The sequence below is a fragment of the Panthera onca genome, chromosome E1 (assembly GCF_046562875.1).
Source record: "Panthera onca isolate mPanOnc1 chromosome E1, mPanOnc1 haplotype 2, whole genome shotgun sequence".
In the NCBI taxonomy this organism is placed as follows: Eukaryota; Metazoa; Chordata; class Mammalia; order Carnivora; family Felidae; genus Panthera; species Panthera onca.
Window position 1 is genome coordinate 10,048,112 of NC_138352.1, and position 19,821 is coordinate 10,067,932.

The following is a 19,821-nucleotide window of genomic DNA, read 5'->3' on the forward strand; positions in this document are numbered from 1 at the left end:
GAGGAGATACATAGGGTCCAGAAGGCTCCTGAGTGCAGGAGCTTCTGTCCCTGTGGAGCAGACACTACTCTCTCGTAACATGGATGCATTCATCAACTCAGAAGCTCTCTGAACCCCGTAGTTTAGGGTTGCTTATAGAGGTTTCATTATGAAGGCATGATCGATCATTAATCCGATCTCCAGCTCCTCTCCCCTCCCCAAAGGATGGAGAGGCACTGAAAGTTCCAGGCTGCTAGCCATAGTGACAAGCCCCCATCCTGAATCTGTTCTGGAGCCCACCCACAGTCACTTCATGTGAACAAAAGATATTCCTATCACCCAGGGACCTCCAAGGGACTCAGGAGCTCTGTGTCAGGAGCTGGGAGCAGTTACCAAACATACATTTCTTATTATGTGACCAACAGCAAGGGAGACAGAGGTCTAGAAAGACAAGGCAACAGAAAGAGGGGATAGAGGAGAGACTGAGCAGGTGCCCCTGTGTTACAAGGAGAGATAGGGCAGAGAGACCAAGGGATAGGGAGACAGAAAGGGGGACAGGCAGACTCCCTAGTCATGACAAAATGCTTCAGACCCTTGCTTCCCCATCTGGGCCGGCTTTTACCCTCCCACACAGCCCCCCAGTGTCTTGCCCAGTGGACCCACACCCCAACTGGCCCTCTCTCAGCCCAGCCCCTCAGGACAGGTGGGTCAGCCCAGGTGCTTAGGCCACTGAAGTTGCCAGCATCCTGCCCCCACCCTGCCATGCCAGCCTGAGTCTGGCATCTGTCTAGACCAGGCACGACCAGGTCAAGGGGACCTAAAAACTCCCACCAATGGATACAAGTGCTTGGGAGGGAGGGGCGGGGGACGATATGCCATGGTTAGGCATAGTACCACGGAACTTTGTCTCTGAGGCCTGGTTTGTCCACCTAATAGCTCTGTGACCTTGGGCAATTCATATCCCTGCTCTGACCTTCTGTTTTCCCACCCATAAAATGGGGATAATAATCATAATATAGTCCTTGTTTTATAGAGCTGTGGCTTTATTGTGAGGATTGAATGTATATAAAGTAACATAAGCACCTAACACCTTATACGTTCTCAACATTAATAGTGAAAAAACATGAAAGCTTACCTCTGGAGACAGGAGTGGCTGAAGGGACCTGATTAGGGAGCCTGAATTTTCCTTAATTTACTGGGACCTAAATATGTCACAAAACCTCTCTGATGCTCAATCTTTTCATCTATGGAGTGGGGCTAAAACTCCTCACCCACCTACCTCACAGGAATAGGGAGAGTTTTTGATAAACTCTAACGTTCAGAGAGTAGTATAATGCAGCCAGGCCAATGGACCTGTGATTCTTCCTCCGGAAAAAATGCCCAGCTCCTTGGGCAGCCCAGGAACAACTCTGATTCCCCAGGGGTCTTCCCACCGGATAGTGACCCATCCTTATCTAACCGACGATTCCTTAGCCAGTGGCTGATCCTCAACGCCCCCAGCTGGTCGGAACAGGATGCCTTCAGTACTGTCTCCAGGAGCTGGTGTGACGGGTGGGGTGGCCAATGGGGCTCAAAAAAGCAAAACTGCTCTCTGGAAAGGCCTAGGACTTACCCACGGTTGGGGGAGGGGGCCACAGATGCAGTGAGCACCTCATGGGCCCAAGACCACCGATAACTGGCCATTACTAAAGGGTATGTACTGAATACCAGGCAGGTGTGCTAAATGCTTTCTTGTGCATTAACACTGCATGATCATTTCACCTCCTAATGATCCATGGGGTTAGCACTGTGAGTATAAGTTATAACCACCTATTTCATTTGAGGAAATAGACCCAGAGAGGCTGAGTAACTTACCCAAGGCCACACAGCTGGGAAGGGCCAGAGCCAGTTTTGCCGCCCAGATCTGGCTGTCTCCTGAGTCCTGCCATGTCCTGTGCAACCCAGGCTTATCTCAGAGGTGACACAGGCATGCCCTGGGAGCACAGGGCCGTCGTGCTGTCCAGAACTGGTCTCACACGGGGATAGGAGGCAGCTGACACCATGGAAGGGCATCAGGACACTTAGTGCCACTTTGCTCATTTGGCTGCTCTGCTATCTACCGCCAGGCCCTTGCCCTCTGGGCCTCAGTTATCTCATCTGTAAAATGAGGTTGTCCCACATACCCAGAGGCCCTTCCTGCCTGATTCATTCTGACACCTCCATCTCCATCGAATTAGTAATCCCGTTTATGATGTGACTTCAGAGCAGTCTAGGGCATCTTAACATGGGGTCCCTGGACCTCTTGGAGCTCCAGGAACTGCCTGGAATTATGAACGAAATTGTATATGAGTGTTTGCCTGCCCAGTGTGCATTTTTCCAGGGAAAGTGGCCCATATTATTAGCAGATTCTAATACCAAAAGTCTAAGAGCAATGGATTTTTCTAAACTTTCCTCGATCTAACCTCGATCTAAATTTTAAGGGGAATGGGTCGAGAGGGCTGAACCCCTTACCATGTAAAATTCTTCCCTTCACTGTGTTTAAAGTCCCCTCAGACTTCCCGCAGCTGCACCTGCTCTTGTGCCTCAGGCTTCCACCCTCGGGCCACACTGACCCATGGAGACCCCAGCCCCCAGTGCTTCGGATTAGCCCCTGCCTCTACGCTGAAGTTCCTATCTGCTGTCTTGTTATTCAGTCCTCACCCCCCATGTCCGTTTCCTGGAACAGCGGCGCCACGACTGGCCGGTCTTTCCTGAGGTAGGTGCAGTGACCAGGATGGCCAGCAGGGGTCGCAGGGTGGACAACCCTGTGGAGCATCCGACAGAATCCCACCACTCCGCTGGCCCCCTTAGCAGCCTGGGGGAGGGGGGGCGCGGGCAGGAAAGTGTGGCAGCAGTCAGGAGGCTAGTGTTCTGAGTCTGGATCATCCCCTTGGTAGGCCTCCGTTTTTCCATCTGTAAAGTGGAGGGAATTGACCTAGAACCCCAGATGGTTGCTAAGCAACCTTCCCGCTGGGACATCCTCTGGACCATTCTGATTGATGCTGGAGGGAGAGAGCTGTCTTGAACTCCCTTTAGCAGAAGCACTTGACCCAGCATCCTTAGGAAATGAAATAAAATGATTCCAGGGCCCTTTCTCAGGCTTGACTGAGCAAACAGAGGCCATTGTCTTACAGCTTAAGGAGAAGCCTTACCTCTGGGACAAAGGAAGGTTCTAAATAGGGCTGCCCCAAGAGCTGCCTGGGGTGGTGAGGGAAATGGGGACTGCACTGGTGGCCTCCCAGGGTGGGCTGGGGCCTTGAGATGAGGGCTTATGGGGCCTGGGTGATGAGTGGTGGCCTCCTTGGGTACAGCTTCTGCCCATGTCTGGAGAAGGCCAGGCAGGCCCCATTGGAAATGGAGAAAGCTGTCCTTAGCAGCTGCAGCCTGGACCATCCCCCCCACTCAGCTTCCAGCTTGCCTGTCCCCATTCTTCTGAACCCTCCCTCTCCCTCAGCTCCAAATTCTGGGCCCAGAAACAGCAGGGTGAAGACCCAGGGATGAGGGAAGGCCCTGCAAGGATGCATGGGGGTGGGGCATGCCCAACCATCCATCCCTGGACCCCCTCCAGGGGGCCCATGAGGACCAAGCCCTCTTCGGTACACAAAGACCTTCTCCCTCTCCCACCCCCCAGTGGTTAAAGAACGAGACACAGGCGTGACAACGATACAGAACATTCTCTACAAAAGTTATAATGAGCCTGCGGGAGGGGTACTTTGTGTGGCAGTGGGAATCCCAGAGCCTGCCCCACCCCGGGAACTGGGAGAACAAGGAGGAGGCTGAGGCAGGACACAGACAGGGAACAGAAGAGAAAGGGCAGCACCTGGGGCTCTGAGAAAGTCGAGTCGGCACTTGGGGGTGGCCCCAGGCCCAGATGACAGGGCAAAGGACTGGCATGGGCTCAGGGTGGCAGCGACAGGCCACCAAGCCCTCTTTGTGGGAACGGAAACCGCTCCCCCGTCCCCCTCCCCCAGCACAGACACAGATGCAGAGGGAGGCCTGTGGCATTCTTTGGGTATCCCCTCATCTCCTGACCTAGCCAAGGGGGCCCAGGAAAGAGATGGGAGCTGCAGTGGTGCTCCCGGTGGGAGCGGGAGGGTCAGGGATGCGGGTCCGGGGCTGGCCTCCTCCCTGGTCTCACTGCCATCACAGAGCAGGAACACATACTAAGCTCCTGCTGACCTACCTACACAGAACCTCGCAGCTGCCCAGCCACCTCCAGACCCGGAGGGAAAGCCACCAGCCAGCCCCCAGCACACACACACATGCACAGGGCCCTGGGGACCTGGGGACAGTCAGCAGCTTAGATTATCCACATCCCCAGTCTCTTCCATGACCCAGGACTCGCCCAAACTAGGCTAGACACCCAGCTGAGGCTGTTGGCAGATGCCTTTCTCCAGCCCAGGACATGCCCGCCAGGCCTCGGGGCCATAATACTGCAGATTATTGCTCTAGCACCTTGCATCTATTGGCCTGACCCTCTGGGGTCCCTGGAGGGGGACCAGGCTGGAGGCCTGAGCGTGAGGAGGGCAGAGTCAGGCCAGGCCCCACCACCAGGTGAGCTGGTAAGGGTGCCAGTCACCCCCACTTCATGCCAGCCTGGCGCTCCAACTCCCGGACATGGCCAATAGGTGAAGGAGAAGGGGGCTGGCTTGGGGCAGGAGTGGGGACCAAAGTCAGGGCATTTGGCTGAAGAGTCTAGCCAGGAACCTCCTCTCTGCGGCATGGGGGGGGAGGGGAGGGAGCCAGCCCAAACTCTTCCCTTCACAAAAATGTAAGAAGTGAGCAAGTCTCCAGCCTGAGCACAGCAGGACCCTCAGAGGAGGGGTGGGGAGAGACAGTGGCCCCTGGGACAGGCCATGTCCCCTCCACACACACTCCCATCCAGCTCTAATGGGTATGTCGTCTATCCCCTGGGGCCCCAGGGGTCCCCTCCCCTTCCTCTGGAGCTGGCCTTCCAGGAATCCACATGTCCTTTAGGGCCATTCAGATGGGAGTGGCTCAAGGGCTCCTGGACCCCTTGCTGGTACCTCCAGGCTACACCTCCGTTGTGGAGTGTGGACAGGCTTTCAAGGGAGATGACCCACACGGTCTTTGCTCCTGGGGAGGGGCCGGGGGGGCTTCAGGGCTGGCGACCGTGAGGACCTCGTGGCCTCACGGTGGGTTGTGGCAACTCGCAATTCGTTTGGTCTGGAGAGAGGAGCCCCCTGTTACCTGGAGAGAAAGACACAGAAACAGACTTCAGGTGAGGGCTTTCAAGACATCATTTTAAACCAAGACCAGCCATTTGGAAGACTGACCCTCTCCTGGCAGGCCAACGGTCAGGGATGGGGACACTGGCCTAGGGGTTTCCTCCCCATCCCCGGAACTCTAAACCAGACTGCCTCCCCACACCCACCCCTGCCCAGCCATGCAGGGTAAAAGCCATAGACACCAAAAGGGGGCAGCAGCATTTGCTGGGCTTGTGGGATGCCCTGAGAAAGGGATCAGGGCAGGGACGGCCACCAGTGCGGTAGCAGACTTGAGCTCTCCCTGACAGCTTTTGAACGTGACAACTCTCCTTCCATGGGAGTCACCTAGTCCCCAGGCTCTAGAGCCACACAGACCGGGGATCAAGCAGCAGCAGGCCATTGGGGTGACCCGCTCAAACCCTCTGAGCCTCCACTTGCTCCCCTGGAAAATGGGGATGATACAGCCCCTGCACCCAGGAGCTGGGGAGGACTCAATTAAGGGACACATGCAGCGGTATCTCCAGCACCCAGTAGATGGGAGGGCTCAAAACATCCGGGTTCTGATTACTATGACTACTGGATCTCAACTGTCCTAAGACACCCATTTGGGGGCATTTTGATTATCTCCAAAGTCAAGGTGCATTTTACATTAGCTGTGATAAGAAGGCTTCCTCCCTTGTCATGAAACTGGCAGCTTCATTTTCAGAATTGGGGGTAAACAAATTCAGTGGGACCTCTTGTAATGGATGGGGACTTAGATTTTATGAAATACGGTATTGACCCCCTCCCCCACCCCCTGCCTCCACATTCCCGAAAAGGCAGATCCCACCCGCAAGGCCTTCTCACCCCTTTTCCCATCCCCCAAAGCCCAGGACACTCACAACTCTGTGTCCTCCAGAGCAGGCGGGCGTTCCAACGCCTGCCTCCTCCTCCTCACGGCCCCCAGAATCTTCTTGCGGGGCCCCAGGGGGACGCTGATGCTGCGGAGGTCAAGGTCGGAGCACAGCATCAGCGCTTCGAGGTCAATCTTCTCCTGCCGCAGGAGGGAGGCAAAGTCGTCCATGTGCAGAGAGGCCAGGAAGGTGTCCAGCGGGCTCGTCTCGGGCTCCAGGTCCTCATCCAGGCCCAGGTCCAGCTCGTCCCAGGGCAGCTCCTCCCCGCAGCTGCGGTCCTGCAGGCTGTTGGCACTGCCCAGGCTGTCGTCGTCCAGGCTGGGGGAGCTCTGCAGCCGGCCTCGCGGCGCGCCCCCGCCGTCCAGCGCCGCGTCCTCGCGGCCCAGCCCGTGCAGCCCGCTGGTCAGGTAGTTCCGGCGGAACACCATGGTGCCCAGGCCGGGCCGCGTAAACAGGGAGTCGTGGCCTGAGTCGGTGCTGACCTCCGAGTGGGCAGGCTCGGCCGCCAGCGTGGCACGGGAGACGCTGTCCTCGTCCGAGAGGAACATGTCCCGGAGCGGGGAGCGGCCCCACTCCTTGGGGTTGGCGTAGGTGCCCTGGCGCACGAACATCACGTCGCTGCCCAGCTGCAGGCCCGAGAGCGAGCGCACGCTCTTGCGGCCGTCCTCGGAGATCTTGAAGGTGCCCTCGCCGCCCTGCTTGCGCCGCTCCAGCTTCCGCTGGATCTTGGCCTTGCCCCTGGCCGTGCCGTGCAGCGTGGCCTGCGAGTAGGGCGGGTGGCTGCCCAGCGCCAGGTGCTGCAGCCGGCGGCTCAGGGTGCTGGACGTGAGGCTGGAGAAGCTGAGCGTGTCCGACCGCTCGGCCAGCTCGCGCCGGTAGCGCCGCTCCATGCGCTCGTGGTGCTTGCGCTGCATCTTGGCGCACTCGCGGATGCGCCGCTCCGCCTCGCGGAAGGCCTTGTCCTTCAGCTTGCCCACCAGCTTGGGGTTGAGGCTGCTCTGCTTGGCCGCGATGGAGTCCAGGTAGCGCACGCACTCCATGTGGCCCTTCATGGCGGCCATGTCCAGCGGCGTGTGGTAGTCGTTGTCCAGGCACCAGATGTTGGCGCCGAAGGACACCAGGAAGGAGAGGCAGTGCAGGTGGCCATTGGAAGCCGCCAGGTGCAGGGGCGTGTTGCCCCAGATGTCGCACTTGTCTGGGTCACCCCTGCAGGGAGGACACGCGAGGAAGGGTGATGAACCAACACCATTTGGGGCGGGCAGGCGGCACTGGCTGCAGGTGTAGGGAGCTCCCGGCCCGTGTGGGCCGCCCCACGGGCACACCGGCGGGACCCGAGGGCCCGAGATGTCTCCTCTGACTCGGGAGACACCAGGCAGACCTAGACAGAGCCCGGGGGGGCGGGGGGAGTGGCCCCAGACTCGCAAGGGGCGGGGCGACCGAAAAGGCGGGGCCGGGGCGGGGCCTTCCCCAAGAGAACTGATGGCTGGGAATCTCAGGGGATAAATATTTGATGCCCAGAGAGACAGGAGTGAATTATTCATGGAGCCCAGTGGGGAGCTGGCCCAGAGAGGTGGTGGGCCAGGGCGAGTCTGGGTCTCTAGGCAGGCGTGGTGGTGAGTGTGGCTGCGGGTGCAGGGTGCCCACAAAAGAGGAGGAGAGGGTGATGGGTGCCGAGCCTGAGCCCTGGGTGAGTGTGTGTGAGAGTGTGTGCCTGGGCGTCGGCGGGCACGGCCACGTCTGCAGGGAGCAGGGCCAGGCCTGGCAAGGCTGCGTGTGAGAGCAGGTGTCGGGTCTTGGCCTGGGCTGGGAGGGGAGTGTGGGGGCAGCCAGGTCGGAAGGGGAGGAGGAGGTGAGTCTGCAACCTGGGCCCAGCAGCCCTCCCTTCCCGGGGCTGCCCCGTCTTTGGGAGCCCTGTCAGGCAGGCTGGCTTGGGCCTGCCCAGGGGACCCACCCAGCACCCTCCAATCCCCTCCGCCACCAGACCGTGCCCCCTTGGGCATGCTCCGGCTGGCTTCTCCAAGCGCTCCCCTCCCGCAGGGGCCTAGCTCACACTAATGAGGCCACGAGGCCACCCCGCAAGGCTGGAGGAAGAATCACCCCCTTGTCTCAACAGTTCCCCCCACACACACAACCCTCTCCACATTTCTCCCACTGGTGCCAGGTCCTGCAGGACAATGTGGCAAGGAGCTGCTTGGCATCTGGCCCATGCCCCATCCAACACCAACCCTTGTTTTCTGTAGGAGTTGGGGGACTTGGTGCACCGGGAAGCCACCGTTTTCCCCTCCTCCCATGGACCTCTCTGATGGGAGGAGCAGGACGGCAGGATCGCTGTGTGCTCTTTTGGTGTGGGAAGGGGCCGGCCTTGGCTTCTTGGAACACGGCTTAGCTGCCTGGTGTCAGGGGCTGCTCCCACCTGCTGCCCGCCTGAGGAGCGGGGCCTCGGAGGGAGGGCAAGGGGGCTCCCCAGCCACCACACCCCACCCACCGCATGTTCAGGCCACAGGCCAGCATCGGGCACCAGGGCCAGCTGGGCCCCTTTTGTCTCCACCGTGATTTCCCAGGGCCTGAGATGCTCATAGTAACCCTCCTGGGGCACGTCTTCCACTCCTTTTCCCTGGCCAGGCTGCCCAGGTGTCCAGTTCAACCAGGTGACCTCTCCGTAGAAAACCGTGGAGGCTGGGGAAGTTGTCCACGGTGTCATTCAGCCCCGGGAGCCCACATCAGCAGCCCTGGACCCCGAATTCCTTAATCGCTACCTTCAAACCACTTCCCTGGCTCTGACACCTGGACTCTATGCCCACTCTTCCCCCCAAACAACTCCTAAGGGGGGGAGAGGGAGGCCATCGTGGGGGAGGGGTACAGAGGGAGTTAATGAGGTGGCTGTGTGGAGTGACATTTGGTGCTGTGGACAGTGCCCATAAATCCCGAGAATGAGCTGGGAGAGAGCTGTGTGAGCCCTGGCCTGCAGGGAGGTGCAGCACCGGCTGGGGGGGGGGCGGGTGCCCTTTGGACCCCAGGCCCTCCCGAGTAAGGAGCCTGTCCTGCCACCACTTCTGCCCCTTCTCTCCCATCCCCACTCTCGCTTCCAGGTGTGACCCAACCCAGGAAATCTCTCCCACCTTCCCCTCACTCTGCAACCCCTCCCGCAATCGTGGGCCCCCAAATCCCAGTCGCTCCCCTCCTAGCCCCACATCCAGGTCACCAGGGTCACATGCCTCAAGTTGTGCCCCCTCCCACCACCGCGAGGCTCCAAGCTTCCACCTTAGCGTCAGTAGAGAAGAGGGTGGCTCAGAGGAGTGGGGGGAAGGTACCTTGGAGTCTTGGGGACTGCGTCTCAGGGTCTGGGAGGGGGCCCAGGACTCTCTTCTCCCTCCACCACCCCCTCCACCCCCGGGCTTAGGCAGGGCCCGAGTGGGCACTCACCCTCGGCTCACGATGAGACGCAGCGACTCCAGGTTGCCATGGTAGGCAGCCCAGAGGGTGGGAGTCATGCCATCCTCGTCGGGGGCGTTCAGCTCCTTCCTGGTGGCCTCTTTGAGGAGCTCCAGGTAGCCGTCCCGGGCCGCCCGGTGGTACTGGTCGTTCATGGCGCCTGACTTGGACGGGGAGGGCAGGGGGCACCAGGAAATGCCCCCCGCGGGGGAGGGCGGAGGGGTTAGGGCTGAGGCATGGGGTTGGGGGAGGGGGCCGGGCAGGGGCCGGGCCGCCAGCCCCCGCTGCCGCAGACGCAGGTTGCGGAGCGCCGGGAGCCGCCGCTACTCCGACATCTGAGCCGCTCGCCCCCGGAGGGAGGGGGGAGAAGGATCTCCCGCCGCCTGGGGAGCCGCCCCCGGGCGGCCCCTGGGTCCTAAACACCCTGCTCCCTAGCGCGCAGGAGTGACCCACGCGAGGCCCTGCCCTGTTCCAAAAGTGGTCACCTCAGCACCCCGTCCCATGAGGCCTAGTCTGCGGACAGTCCGGAGTCTGTCGTCACGGGAGCCCCCGCTCTGCGGCTCCCGATGTCTCCACCCGTCAAAGGGACGGGCCAAGGGCTGGGGAGGGGTGTCCGAGGGCAGTCTGGATCGCTAGGACAGTGGGCCTAGGAGGGGTCTGAGGACTGACCCCCAGACGGCGAGAAGCACCCTGCGTCCCGGCTGCCACCACCGCCACTGCCCCCACCCCCCTCACCGCGGGGTCGGGGAGCCGCGCTCCAGCAGGGGGCGCTGGAAGACTGGACGCGGACTCCGCGCCTCTGGCGAACTTGATACCCAAACCCGGCTGGCGGCTTCCAGCCGAGCAGAAGACTCCGGGGAGGGATAGAGGAAGTAGGAACTTCGACCACTGTGAGGGTGTCAGGGAAAGGGGCACTGGGGTCCCGATCTTGGGGCAGCAGCAGAGGGGCGCGAAGGTATAGGGTGCGCCGGGGCTGGGAGGGCGTCCGGGTGCCTGTGAGCCCTCGGGGCGTGTATCGAGCATCATCAGTGCTCGGGGCTCTGGGCGGCCGGGGTCGCGGAGCCCGAGGGCGCGGTGGGCGCCCGGGGCGGGGTGCCCTCTGGGTGTCGCAGTGCGGGGCTGCGCCCGAGCCATGCCGCTCCGAGGTGACGGGACGGCGGGGGCGGGGGAGGGGGGCGCCTCTTAACGGGTAAATATAAATCTTACCTTATCTGGCTCCCGCGCGCTCTTCCCTAAATTCAGCTCGGAGAAAAGATGGATCATGTGAGTGGGGCTGAGAGATTTATGGAGCTGAGCTCCCGCGGCTGTAAATCACCCTGCCCTCCCCGGTATAAAGCGCCCGTCCAGCCCGCTGTGGGAAAGAGGAGACGCTCGTCACCCCCTGACCCCCAGCTCAGCGCGGGCTCCCGGCCCAGCCAGGTGGGTGCCCGGACCAGACGGAAAACGGATTGGGGAGTGGGGAGTGGGGACTTAGGACGGGGTCCGACGGGGCTGCCCGCCGCCGCCTTTCTTTCCCTCTGCCCTCGAGCCAGAGACCCGAAGGGTCGCAGTGCCCCCGGGGTTGACCCGGGGTCCTGTTCGCTCCTCCTCCACAGTGACCCCCTCCAACCTCGTCCAGTCGCCCCTGCCATGTCCGAGGAGCTGGCCCAGGGACCCAAGGAGAGCCCGCCGGCGCCGAGGGCAGGCTCCCGCGAGGTGTGGAAGAAGGGCGGCCGCCTGCTGTCGGTGCTGCTGGCCGTGAACGTGCTGCTCCTTGCCTGCACGCTCATCAGCGGCGGCGCCTTCAACAAGGTAGCGGTGTACGACACGGACGTGTTCGCGCTGCTCACCACCATGATGCTGCTCGCCTCCCTCTGGACCCTCTTCTACCTCCTCCGGACCGTGCGCTGTCCCAACGCCGTCCCCTACCGGGACGCGCACGCCGGCCCCATCTGGCTTCGAGGTGCCAGGGGAGGTGGTGGGGGGAGGAAGTGGGAGGCAGGCGGGGAGCCAGAGGCTGGGACTCTCAGAGGAACTGTGGAGTCCGCGTCAAGATAAGGGGCTGAGAAGTCCCTCCCCTCCGTCCCCCACACACGCACACACCCGGGGACTAGATGTGGCTGAGAATGCGATGGGCTGCGGTTGTGAGAGAAGAGGAAGAGAAAGAATCTTGGAAGAAGAGTGAAGTGAGGGGTGGGAGGGGATTTCTCCACCCTTTCTAAAGATTGAAAGAGGGTGGTCATGGAAGAGCCTTTGCCACCCATTCATCTTTCCATCCATCCATTTATCCATCCATCCATCCGTCCCTCCATCGTCCAACCATCCACCCATCCAGCCAGCCATCTATCCATCCCCTCACCCACCCCATTCATCTGTCCCTTGATCCTCCCACCTGCCCCACTCATTCATCCATCCACCCAACCATCCAACCCACCACCCATCTAGCCATCCATCGTCAGATCTATAAACCGTTGCCTCTGACCCATCCCCCACCCCTCACTCCCAGGTGGGCTGGTGCTGTTTGGGATCTGCACTCTCGTCATGGATGTCTTCAAGACTGGCTACTACTCCAGTTTCTTTGAGTGCCAGTCAGCCATCAAGATCCTGCACCCTCTCACCCAGGCCGTGTTTGTCATCGTCCAGGTGGGTGGGAAGAGTGTTCCTGAGTGTGGTGGAAGGAGCCAGCATCTGGCATGAGGTCAGGAGATCTCCACTCCTCTTCGACCCTGAGCAATCAAATAAGGTGGGGATAGGACTGTAGTGTGTATGATATGAGTCCATAAATCCGGAAGCACTCAGTAAAGAAGTAATATCCAAATGTGAGCTCCTACTTAGGGGTCTTGTGATTTCATTTCAACCTAAGCAGTGACAATATCAACATCTAGGATGTCTGGGTTGTGGCAGCTGCCATGTCTCCTAGAACCTGGCTTGCCCTCCCTGGGTGCCGGTAGAGGGCATCATTCTCAGCCCAGGATCCCGCTGTGGGCATGGCCTGTTTGGCCTCAGCTACTGCCCATATGTTCTTTATTTGTTCAGGAAATAGGGTTCAAACAAGTTCAAGTATATATATTTTTTTATTTGTTGCATAAATAACACTGAAAGGTCTCATGATTGAGCTGAGGCAGGACTGGTCTTACATGGGACCGGATCAGGTAGATCTCAGCCCTGTATCATGACCAGAATGACCACATGTAGGGTTCCATCTCCTGAAACATCACCCCTGCTGTGCAGATTTCCACAGTTCAACGTACTTATGACTTTGGTACTTATATAGTTTTACTCTTTTACATTTTATGGGTTTGAAGGGTACTTGGGTAAAATGAAATTGCAGATACCCCCACATCAACAAATACCATGACAAGGATTTATTGGCAACCAGGTGAGAGCAAGCATTTCAAGGAAACAAAGGACGGAGGTGGGGCAGGGGATGTTGACCCCCAAAATGCCAAGAGTTTACAGGTAACGGTTTGCAGACTCTGAAAGAACACGAAAACTATTTTATATAAACTGTTCCATAGAAAGAAAGAAAGCTCCCAACTCCTTTTGTAAAAACTTGGTAAGCTAGTATGGGTGGTTCTTGAGGTAGAGAGAACATTCTGCTGGGTTTGGACATGGGAACTCCAGAGTTTAGCCCATCTGCAGAGTGAGTGACCTCTCCCCCCCCCCCTCCCCCCCCGCCGCTCTCTCTCAACAGACTTACTTTCTCTGGGTCTCCGCTAAGGACTGTATTCACGTCCACCTGGATCTGACCCGGTGAGTCCCTGCTCCACAGCTCAATGCCCATCTGGCATGAGAGATGAGGGCTTTCCAACCTGGGGCATGGGGTCCACTTTCTGCCTCCTGGGTGTGGTTTCAACCAAGGCCCCTTTGCTTCACCAGCAAGATTTCCACCATTTTGTCCTGTGCTGTGTGTACTGTGTATATGTGTGTGCCTGTGTGTTTTGGTGGGATGGGTTGTGTGGTAAATTATATGTGCTTTCCTCTAGAAGAGGGAGCAGCAGTGGCCTGAGCCTCTGAACCCCTTCCCCGCCCCACGCCCTCTCTTGGGTAGCATCCTGGCCAGACTTAGAGTGCCTTCCAAACTCAACTTCTCTGTTCACACAGGGGCCTGACCGCTTTCTTGCTTCCCGGCATCATCTCCTAGTCTAGCTCCCCAGTTCTCCATCTGCCCCAGGGACCCACGATGGGCCAGACTCCCACTGGCCTCTTTGCTCCCCCTCTCCAAACAGGTGTGGTCTCATGTTCACCCTCACCACCAACCTGGCCATCTGGATGGCGGCTGTGGTGGACGAGTCCGTGCACCAGACTCACTCCTATGACAGTTCCCACAGCAACACCAGCCACCACCGCTTCGCTCCTGACCGTGAGTGTTCACTCCAGATTAACCCTGGTCTGGGACTTCTAGGCCTTGGGTTGGATGCTTGTGCACCAGGACAGTCAGTCTCCCTTGCCCTCCCAAGGGAGGAGAGCCTCCCCTCCTCCAGGCTCCATACAGGCGCAGGTGACACCCGAGGGAGGGTGTCAGGGGGCATCTTCTCATTCTGGAGGATGCGGCCTTGGCCCCATGGTTCAGGTCTCCATTCCACCAAAGACTTGGGCTCCAGAATGAAAAGGCAAGGGTGATCAAAGTGGAGAGAAGGGAAGGGAGGCAGAGTTGGCTTGATGGCAGAAGCATGGGCTAGAGTCTGTCAAGAAGAAGCTAGAAAGAATAATCACAACGACAATAGTGACATTTTACTGACTCTGTATGTCAGGTGCTGTGCTAAGTGTCCTAGACACTTGGTCTTACTTAACCCTCACAACTTCCCAATGAGATGGGCACTATTATTATTCCCATTTTACAGATACAGAAAGTAAGGCATAGAAGGCTAAATAGTTTACCCAAGGTCACAGAGCTTGAAACTGGAGAACTAGTGTTGAGATTCATCTTTGCTTTGAACCAATATGCTATACTGAGGAAAAATAGGGTCCATAGGCCCCCTGGCCCTAGTTCTCTCAACTTCCGTAGGGTCTCCCACCAACCAGGACCAGACTAGATGACTAGGTCCATCTGGACTTTGCCTGAACACACACATGCACACAGACGCGCACACGCACACACACACACACACACACAGGATGGAAGGGTCCAGGAATGGAAAGCATAGAGGAGAGCCCAGCCCAGCAGGACTGATAAAGGGCCACCTTGCACATACAGAGAGTTCCTGAGGATGGTTTAAAACAACCCGGAGAGGTGGCCAACTTAACATACTGGGGCCCCAGGGGTGCAGAGAGGCGCATTAGAAAGGCATCTACCCAGGGGTTGGGAGGTAGGTCAATAGCTCTGCCCTCACAAGCCACACTTTACTTATGTGAGCCTCAGTTTCTGCACCTGCAAACCCAGCGGGCATAGTTCTGGGGATTGAAAGAGATGTTTGCCAAGATCCAAGGCATTCTATAAAGTGCACTCTGGACACGGCAAGGTTCTTATAGATGGGCTGCAAACCAAAATGAGGGGAGGTCACAGGAGACTCCCGGGCAAAGCAGCTCACATTCTGGGCTGAGTCGGATGTTGGGGAGAGCTGCAAGGAAGCTTGAACTTTCGGGGTTCCCAGGAGGGCCACCATCTCTCAGGACCAGAATTCTCCTATGCTGGGGAGCCAGGGGTGATTACTAGCTGGGAAGGATTGGAAATGTTTGCCTAAAGGACACAGGGCAGTTCTGCAGTACAGATGTGTGTTCATCGAGCGCCAACTATTATTGTTTACTGACATCTCTGGCACATAGTAGGCGCTCAATAAATACCTGGTACAATGAATGAACATGCCAGGCCCAGTGCAGGTGTTTGGGATAAGGTAGTAAACATGTCCAACTGTGATTCCACCCTAACAAAAGTCACAGTCTAAAGGCGAGGCTCTTCAGGTGGGGTGCCTCCAGGAAGGCGGGAGGGCAGTCCAGCTCTGTGCCCCTCTCTCCACAGCGGAGCGTGCAGGCAGCTCGGTGGGAGGAGACTGTCCGTGCAACACAGCCATCTGCCAGATCTTCCAGCAGGGTTATTTCTACCTGTATCCCTTTAACATTGAGTACAGCCTCTTTGCTTCCACCATGCTGTATGTCATGTGGAAGAATGTGGGCAGGCTGCTGGCCTCCTCCACCCATGGCCACGGCCACACCCCGTCCCGGGTCAGCCTCTTCCGGGAGACCTTTTTCGCTGGCCCAATCCTGGGCCTGATGCTCTTTGTGGTGGGGCTGGCCGTCTTCATCATCTACGAGGTCCAAGTGAGTGGGGAGGGGGGCCGCACCCAGCAGGCCCTGGTCATCTATTACAGCTTCAACATCATCTGTCTGGGCCTCATGACCTTGGTCAGCCTGAGTGGCTCAGTCATCTACCGTTTTGATCGCCGGGCCATGGATCACCATAAGAACCCCACTCGAACCCTGGACGTGGCGCTGTTGATGGGTGCCGCCCTGGGTCAATACGCTATTTCCTACTACTCTATTGTAGCTGTGGTGGTGGGCGCACCCAGGGACCTACTCGGGGGGCTCAACCTAGCCCATGCTCTGCTCATGATTGCCCAGCACACCTTCCAGAATGTGTTCATCATCGAGAGCCTCCACCGGGGACCACCCGGGGTTGAGCCTCGTGATACCACCCCCAAGGAGCCCTGCCATGGCCTGACCTTTGCCAACCTGGATGCCCTCCACACCTTGCCTGCCTGCCCATCCACCCCCAGGCTGGTTGGTCCCAGCCCAGAGGGCGTTCAGGAAGCAGTGGCCGTCATCTTGGCCCCCAGGGGACACTGGAGACGCCGGTGCCTGAAGGACATTTCTCTGTTTCTCCTGCTTTGCAATGTCATCGTGAGTAACTGAGGGTCGGGGTTGGGTGGAGAGATGGGGATGGGCTGGGGGGAAGAGAAAGCCAAGGAAGGATGTTCTTCCAGGTTTATTCACTCGGCCTTCTCTGTCTTGCCCCCAGCCCACTCGAAAACACTAAAGCTCTGTAGGAGAAAAAGAGGTTCAGAGAGGGTCAGATGCAGCCCCCAGGCAAACAGCATCTCAGGGCAGAGAGGGAAAATGAAATCCCAGCCTTCTGGTGTCTAGGCTGCAGATGGAACTGGAAGGGCCCCGGGAAATGCTGGCATGGGGGCTGGGTGGAGGCGAGAGGGAGCTGTGATGTGGAGTGGGGGTGCCCTCACCCCTAGGTAGAAGGTGTGACTTCTCCTGGGAACTTGTGACCAGCCTGTTTCTCAGGATAATTGGAGCAGCATCAGGAAGTAGCAGAGACCAGCATAAGTGCGAGCAGTCTCAGCAGAGCGCAGCTGCGGGCTGGCCTGGAAGGGGGGGGTGTTCACAACAGCGCCCCCTCCCTGCTAATTCGGCAAAACCCCTTACTAAGAGAAACTCCTGTGTTAGCGACAGACTCCACTCCAGGGCAAAAACACTCTCCATGAAGGCACACCCCGATCAGGAAATACCCCTCGTGTGGCTATAACCTAATAGAGAAATACTCCAGTCCCCAGGAGGGAAAGTTCTCATATGTAAACATGTACGCGTGTGAGCACATCCCACATAAAGAACACGTCTTCTGAAGCTTCATTCGATATAAAAATGGCCCTCTCAGCTGCAACCTCCAACAGAATAAGATCCCTAATATACAAACACCCTTAATGTGGGTCTATCCCGATGTTGGGCACATCTCCAGAGTGATTCCACACCAGTGCACGCTATGGAAAATATACCAACAGGCCTGCCTTGGGTGCATTCTTAGTGTGTCCCCACTGTGAATACTTCCCAACCAGCAGATAATCTGTTAAAGAAAAAAAAAGAAGAAGAAGAAGAAGGAAAAGAGTGATCACCAATCTTTGACCCTCCAGTAAAAGCAATAAGGCTCAAAACCTCCTTATATCTTGGGCCAACCTGGAAGCCCGCCCCCAGCCCGGCCCCGCCCTCACCTTCCGTCCCCAGGTCCCAACTGCAGGCTGAGAACCACCTTCTGGGAGGCTGTTTTTCTCCAGGTATCTGTTCCTGGGTCAACTCTAGGAACATCGTCTCCAACCCCTTCATTTCGCATGACCCAAAGAGGCTCAGAAAGGGGCTGTGTGTGTCCAAGGGCACAGTGAACTGGGGTTGAAGAGGGTGGGGCTGGCCCAGAAGCCGTCATTCTTTGCCTCATACCCCACACCCCAACCGTCTGAGCTCCAGCCAGAGAGGAAGCATGATTCCAGCTTTCACGTCCTCCCAGACCTGGGAAAGGGGTGGAGCTGGAGAACAGAGATCATGGAGGGTGGTGGGGGGTACACTTCTGGGTGGATCCTGACATACCCCCTCCCCCGCCCTGAGCCTGTCTGGCTCCACCAACACCGGGCATACATCTCTCCAGGGCAGAGCTGCTGATTTAGCCATTTGTACCAAATTCTCACATCATCTATTTTCCCCACCTCCGCATCTCACAAATGAGCCATAATAACAGGGTAGATGTGATCACAGGGGGAGCCCCAGCCTGGGGGTGAGCAAATTCAGTTGGCTGCATTTCCTGAGCTGCTTAAGTGAGTGCCAGGTCCTACCCAAGACGCCAAAGGTCCCCACTCACCAACACCCAGCCCTTGCCGTCCAACAAACTGGAGGGCTGGGACCCCCATCTTGCCACACCCCTGCCCCAGCAAAGCCCACAGAAATGACCCTCGAGGCCAGCCGGGCCAGGTCCTGATGCGCCCCTCTCTCTGCACAGCTGTGGATCATGCCTGCCTTCGGAGCCCGTCCTCACTTCAGCAACACTGTGGAAGTGGACTTCTACGGCTACTCGCTCTGGGCAGCCATCGTCAACATCTGCCTGCCTTTCGGCATCTTCTACCGTATGCACGCTGTCTCCAGCCTGCTGGAGGTCTACGTGTTGTCTTGAAGCCCCCAAGAGAGACACGCACAGGGGTGGGGCTTGGCTTGTGTGTCTATTCAGAGACCCCCACCCCCCCAGGAGAGAACCCCAGGCTGGCAGTCACTGTGCCACATTACCACCCATTCCCCACTGGCCCCAGGGTAGAATTTTCACAAAAGTTATTTTTCCAGGATGAGTTTTTAAATCATAGTCAGGACATACCCACCCACCCCAGCAGGACCCTGGGGTATGGAGTGACCAGGGAAGGGAGACCTCTCCCCATAGTATCTAGGACCAGGCAAGATCTGCAAGTGTCCGTGGCTCTGGTGCCACCCCTAATCCTAGCCTTGTGGCCTGGCCGGGACTGCTGCCTGGAGCTGGAAACACCTGCAGTTTGCCCCTCCGCCCCCCGCTTCTTGTCTCAGCTTCCCTGTCTGAGCTGATTGCCAGAGAGGCTCTTGTGGGTCAGAGCTGGAAGGAACCCTGGAGATTCTCAAGTCTCAAGCTTTTCAGTGGGTGAACCAAGTGTGAGTTATAGACTGGCTACAGACCAGTACCTGGGTGCCTGGGAGGGGCTGGACGGGGTACCCAGGCTGCCGTCTTCCTCTTCCCCTTATTCTCAAATGACAAATACATTTGTTTATGTGTTCCGTGAGCCATGAAAGGTTAGGAAGGACTGACCTGGTCAACTACCATTTTACAAAGAAAGTAACAGAGGCCCAGAGAGGCAAAGTGACTTGCCCAAGGTCACAGAGCCTTTCTGCTAAGCATAATGATTTTCAAACAGCAGAACTTCTTTTTCCTCAAATAAAATATTTCAGGAACCCAAGTTTATAACATAAACAGGGCTGTTCTAGTTTAAAAGGTGTCGGGGGACACAGAACCTTACAACAGGTCCTTCTCTTACCCACCACTCCGACTCCATGGGCTTCTAATCTAGGAAAGGCATAGGTAGATTTAGCAGCATGAGAACATGAGGAAGTCAGGCAGAGATTGAAGAGAAGACCCTGCCAGCTAGAAGAGGGGGAAGATTCGGTGTCCAGCCACAGCGAGGTGAAGGGGGACAGGCTAGAGGGGCCGAAGGGTCACTTCGGTGACCACTTCGGTGGACAGCGGTGGGGGCTGGGGTGTGGGGAGTGTGGGGGCAGCAGCACGTAGAACACATGGAGCTTAAGAGGAAGCCGCGCCCGGACTCTGCCCGCAGAATGAGACCGGCAGGTCTCAGAGGCTGCAGGAGGAGTGAGGAGGGCCAGAGGGGGCGGCTGCCCCCCACCCCACCCGCCTCCTGTGGGTTGGAATGAGGTCTCTTCTGCCCCAAGTTCACGTTCGACTTAGGGAGACAGAGTGGAGTGGCGAGGTTGCTGCAAGACCGCACCCCTACCAGGTGCTGGGTGGGGTACAGGAAAAGGCGACACCAAACCTGGGAGGGGGGGGGGTGTCC

General features: G+C 58.0%; 2 protein-coding genes across 5 annotated transcripts; one reads left to right on the plus strand and one right to left on the minus strand.

The window, feature by feature from the left end:
* Positions 1-3,654: 3,654 nt before the first annotated feature.
* On the minus strand, positions 3,655-10,871 carry USH1G (USH1 protein network component sans). Of its 3 annotated transcripts, XM_060645461.3 has the most exons (4): positions 10,757-10,871; positions 9,542-9,710; positions 6,107-7,324; positions 3,655-5,208 (listed from the first exon to the last, which is right to left on the minus strand). In XM_060645461.3, the coding sequence occupies exons 2-4, from the start codon at positions 9,703-9,705 to the stop codon at positions 5,205-5,207; spliced, it is 1,386 nt and encodes a 461-aa protein (XP_060501444.1). In that variant the 5' UTR covers positions 9,706-9,710; positions 10,757-10,871; the 3' UTR covers positions 3,655-5,204. The 3 variants fall into 3 exon arrangements, with proteins under 3 accessions (XP_060501444.1, XP_078294295.1, XP_060501445.1); XM_078438169.2 differs by lacking the exon at positions 10,757-10,871 and having other exon boundaries at positions 9,542-9,758; XM_060645462.3 differs by lacking the exons at positions 3,655-5,208; positions 10,757-10,871 and having other exon boundaries at positions 6,103-7,324; positions 9,542-9,758.
* OTOP2 (otopetrin 2) lies at positions 10,805-19,813 on the plus strand. 2 transcript variants are annotated; one of them, XM_078438168.2, is made up of 7 exons: positions 10,872-10,969; positions 11,146-11,492; positions 12,036-12,172; positions 13,224-13,282; positions 13,759-13,892; positions 15,489-16,366; positions 18,237-19,813. In XM_078438168.2, exons 2-7 carry the CDS (start codon positions 11,180-11,182, stop codon positions 18,405-18,407), a joined length of 1,692 nt encoding a protein of 563 aa, XP_078294294.1. In that variant the 5' UTR covers positions 10,872-10,969; positions 11,146-11,179; the 3' UTR covers positions 18,408-19,813. The 2 variants fall into 2 exon arrangements, with proteins under 2 accessions (XP_060501443.1, XP_078294294.1); XM_060645460.3 differs by having other exon boundaries at positions 10,805-11,492.
* Positions 19,814-19,821: the final 8 nt, after the last annotated feature.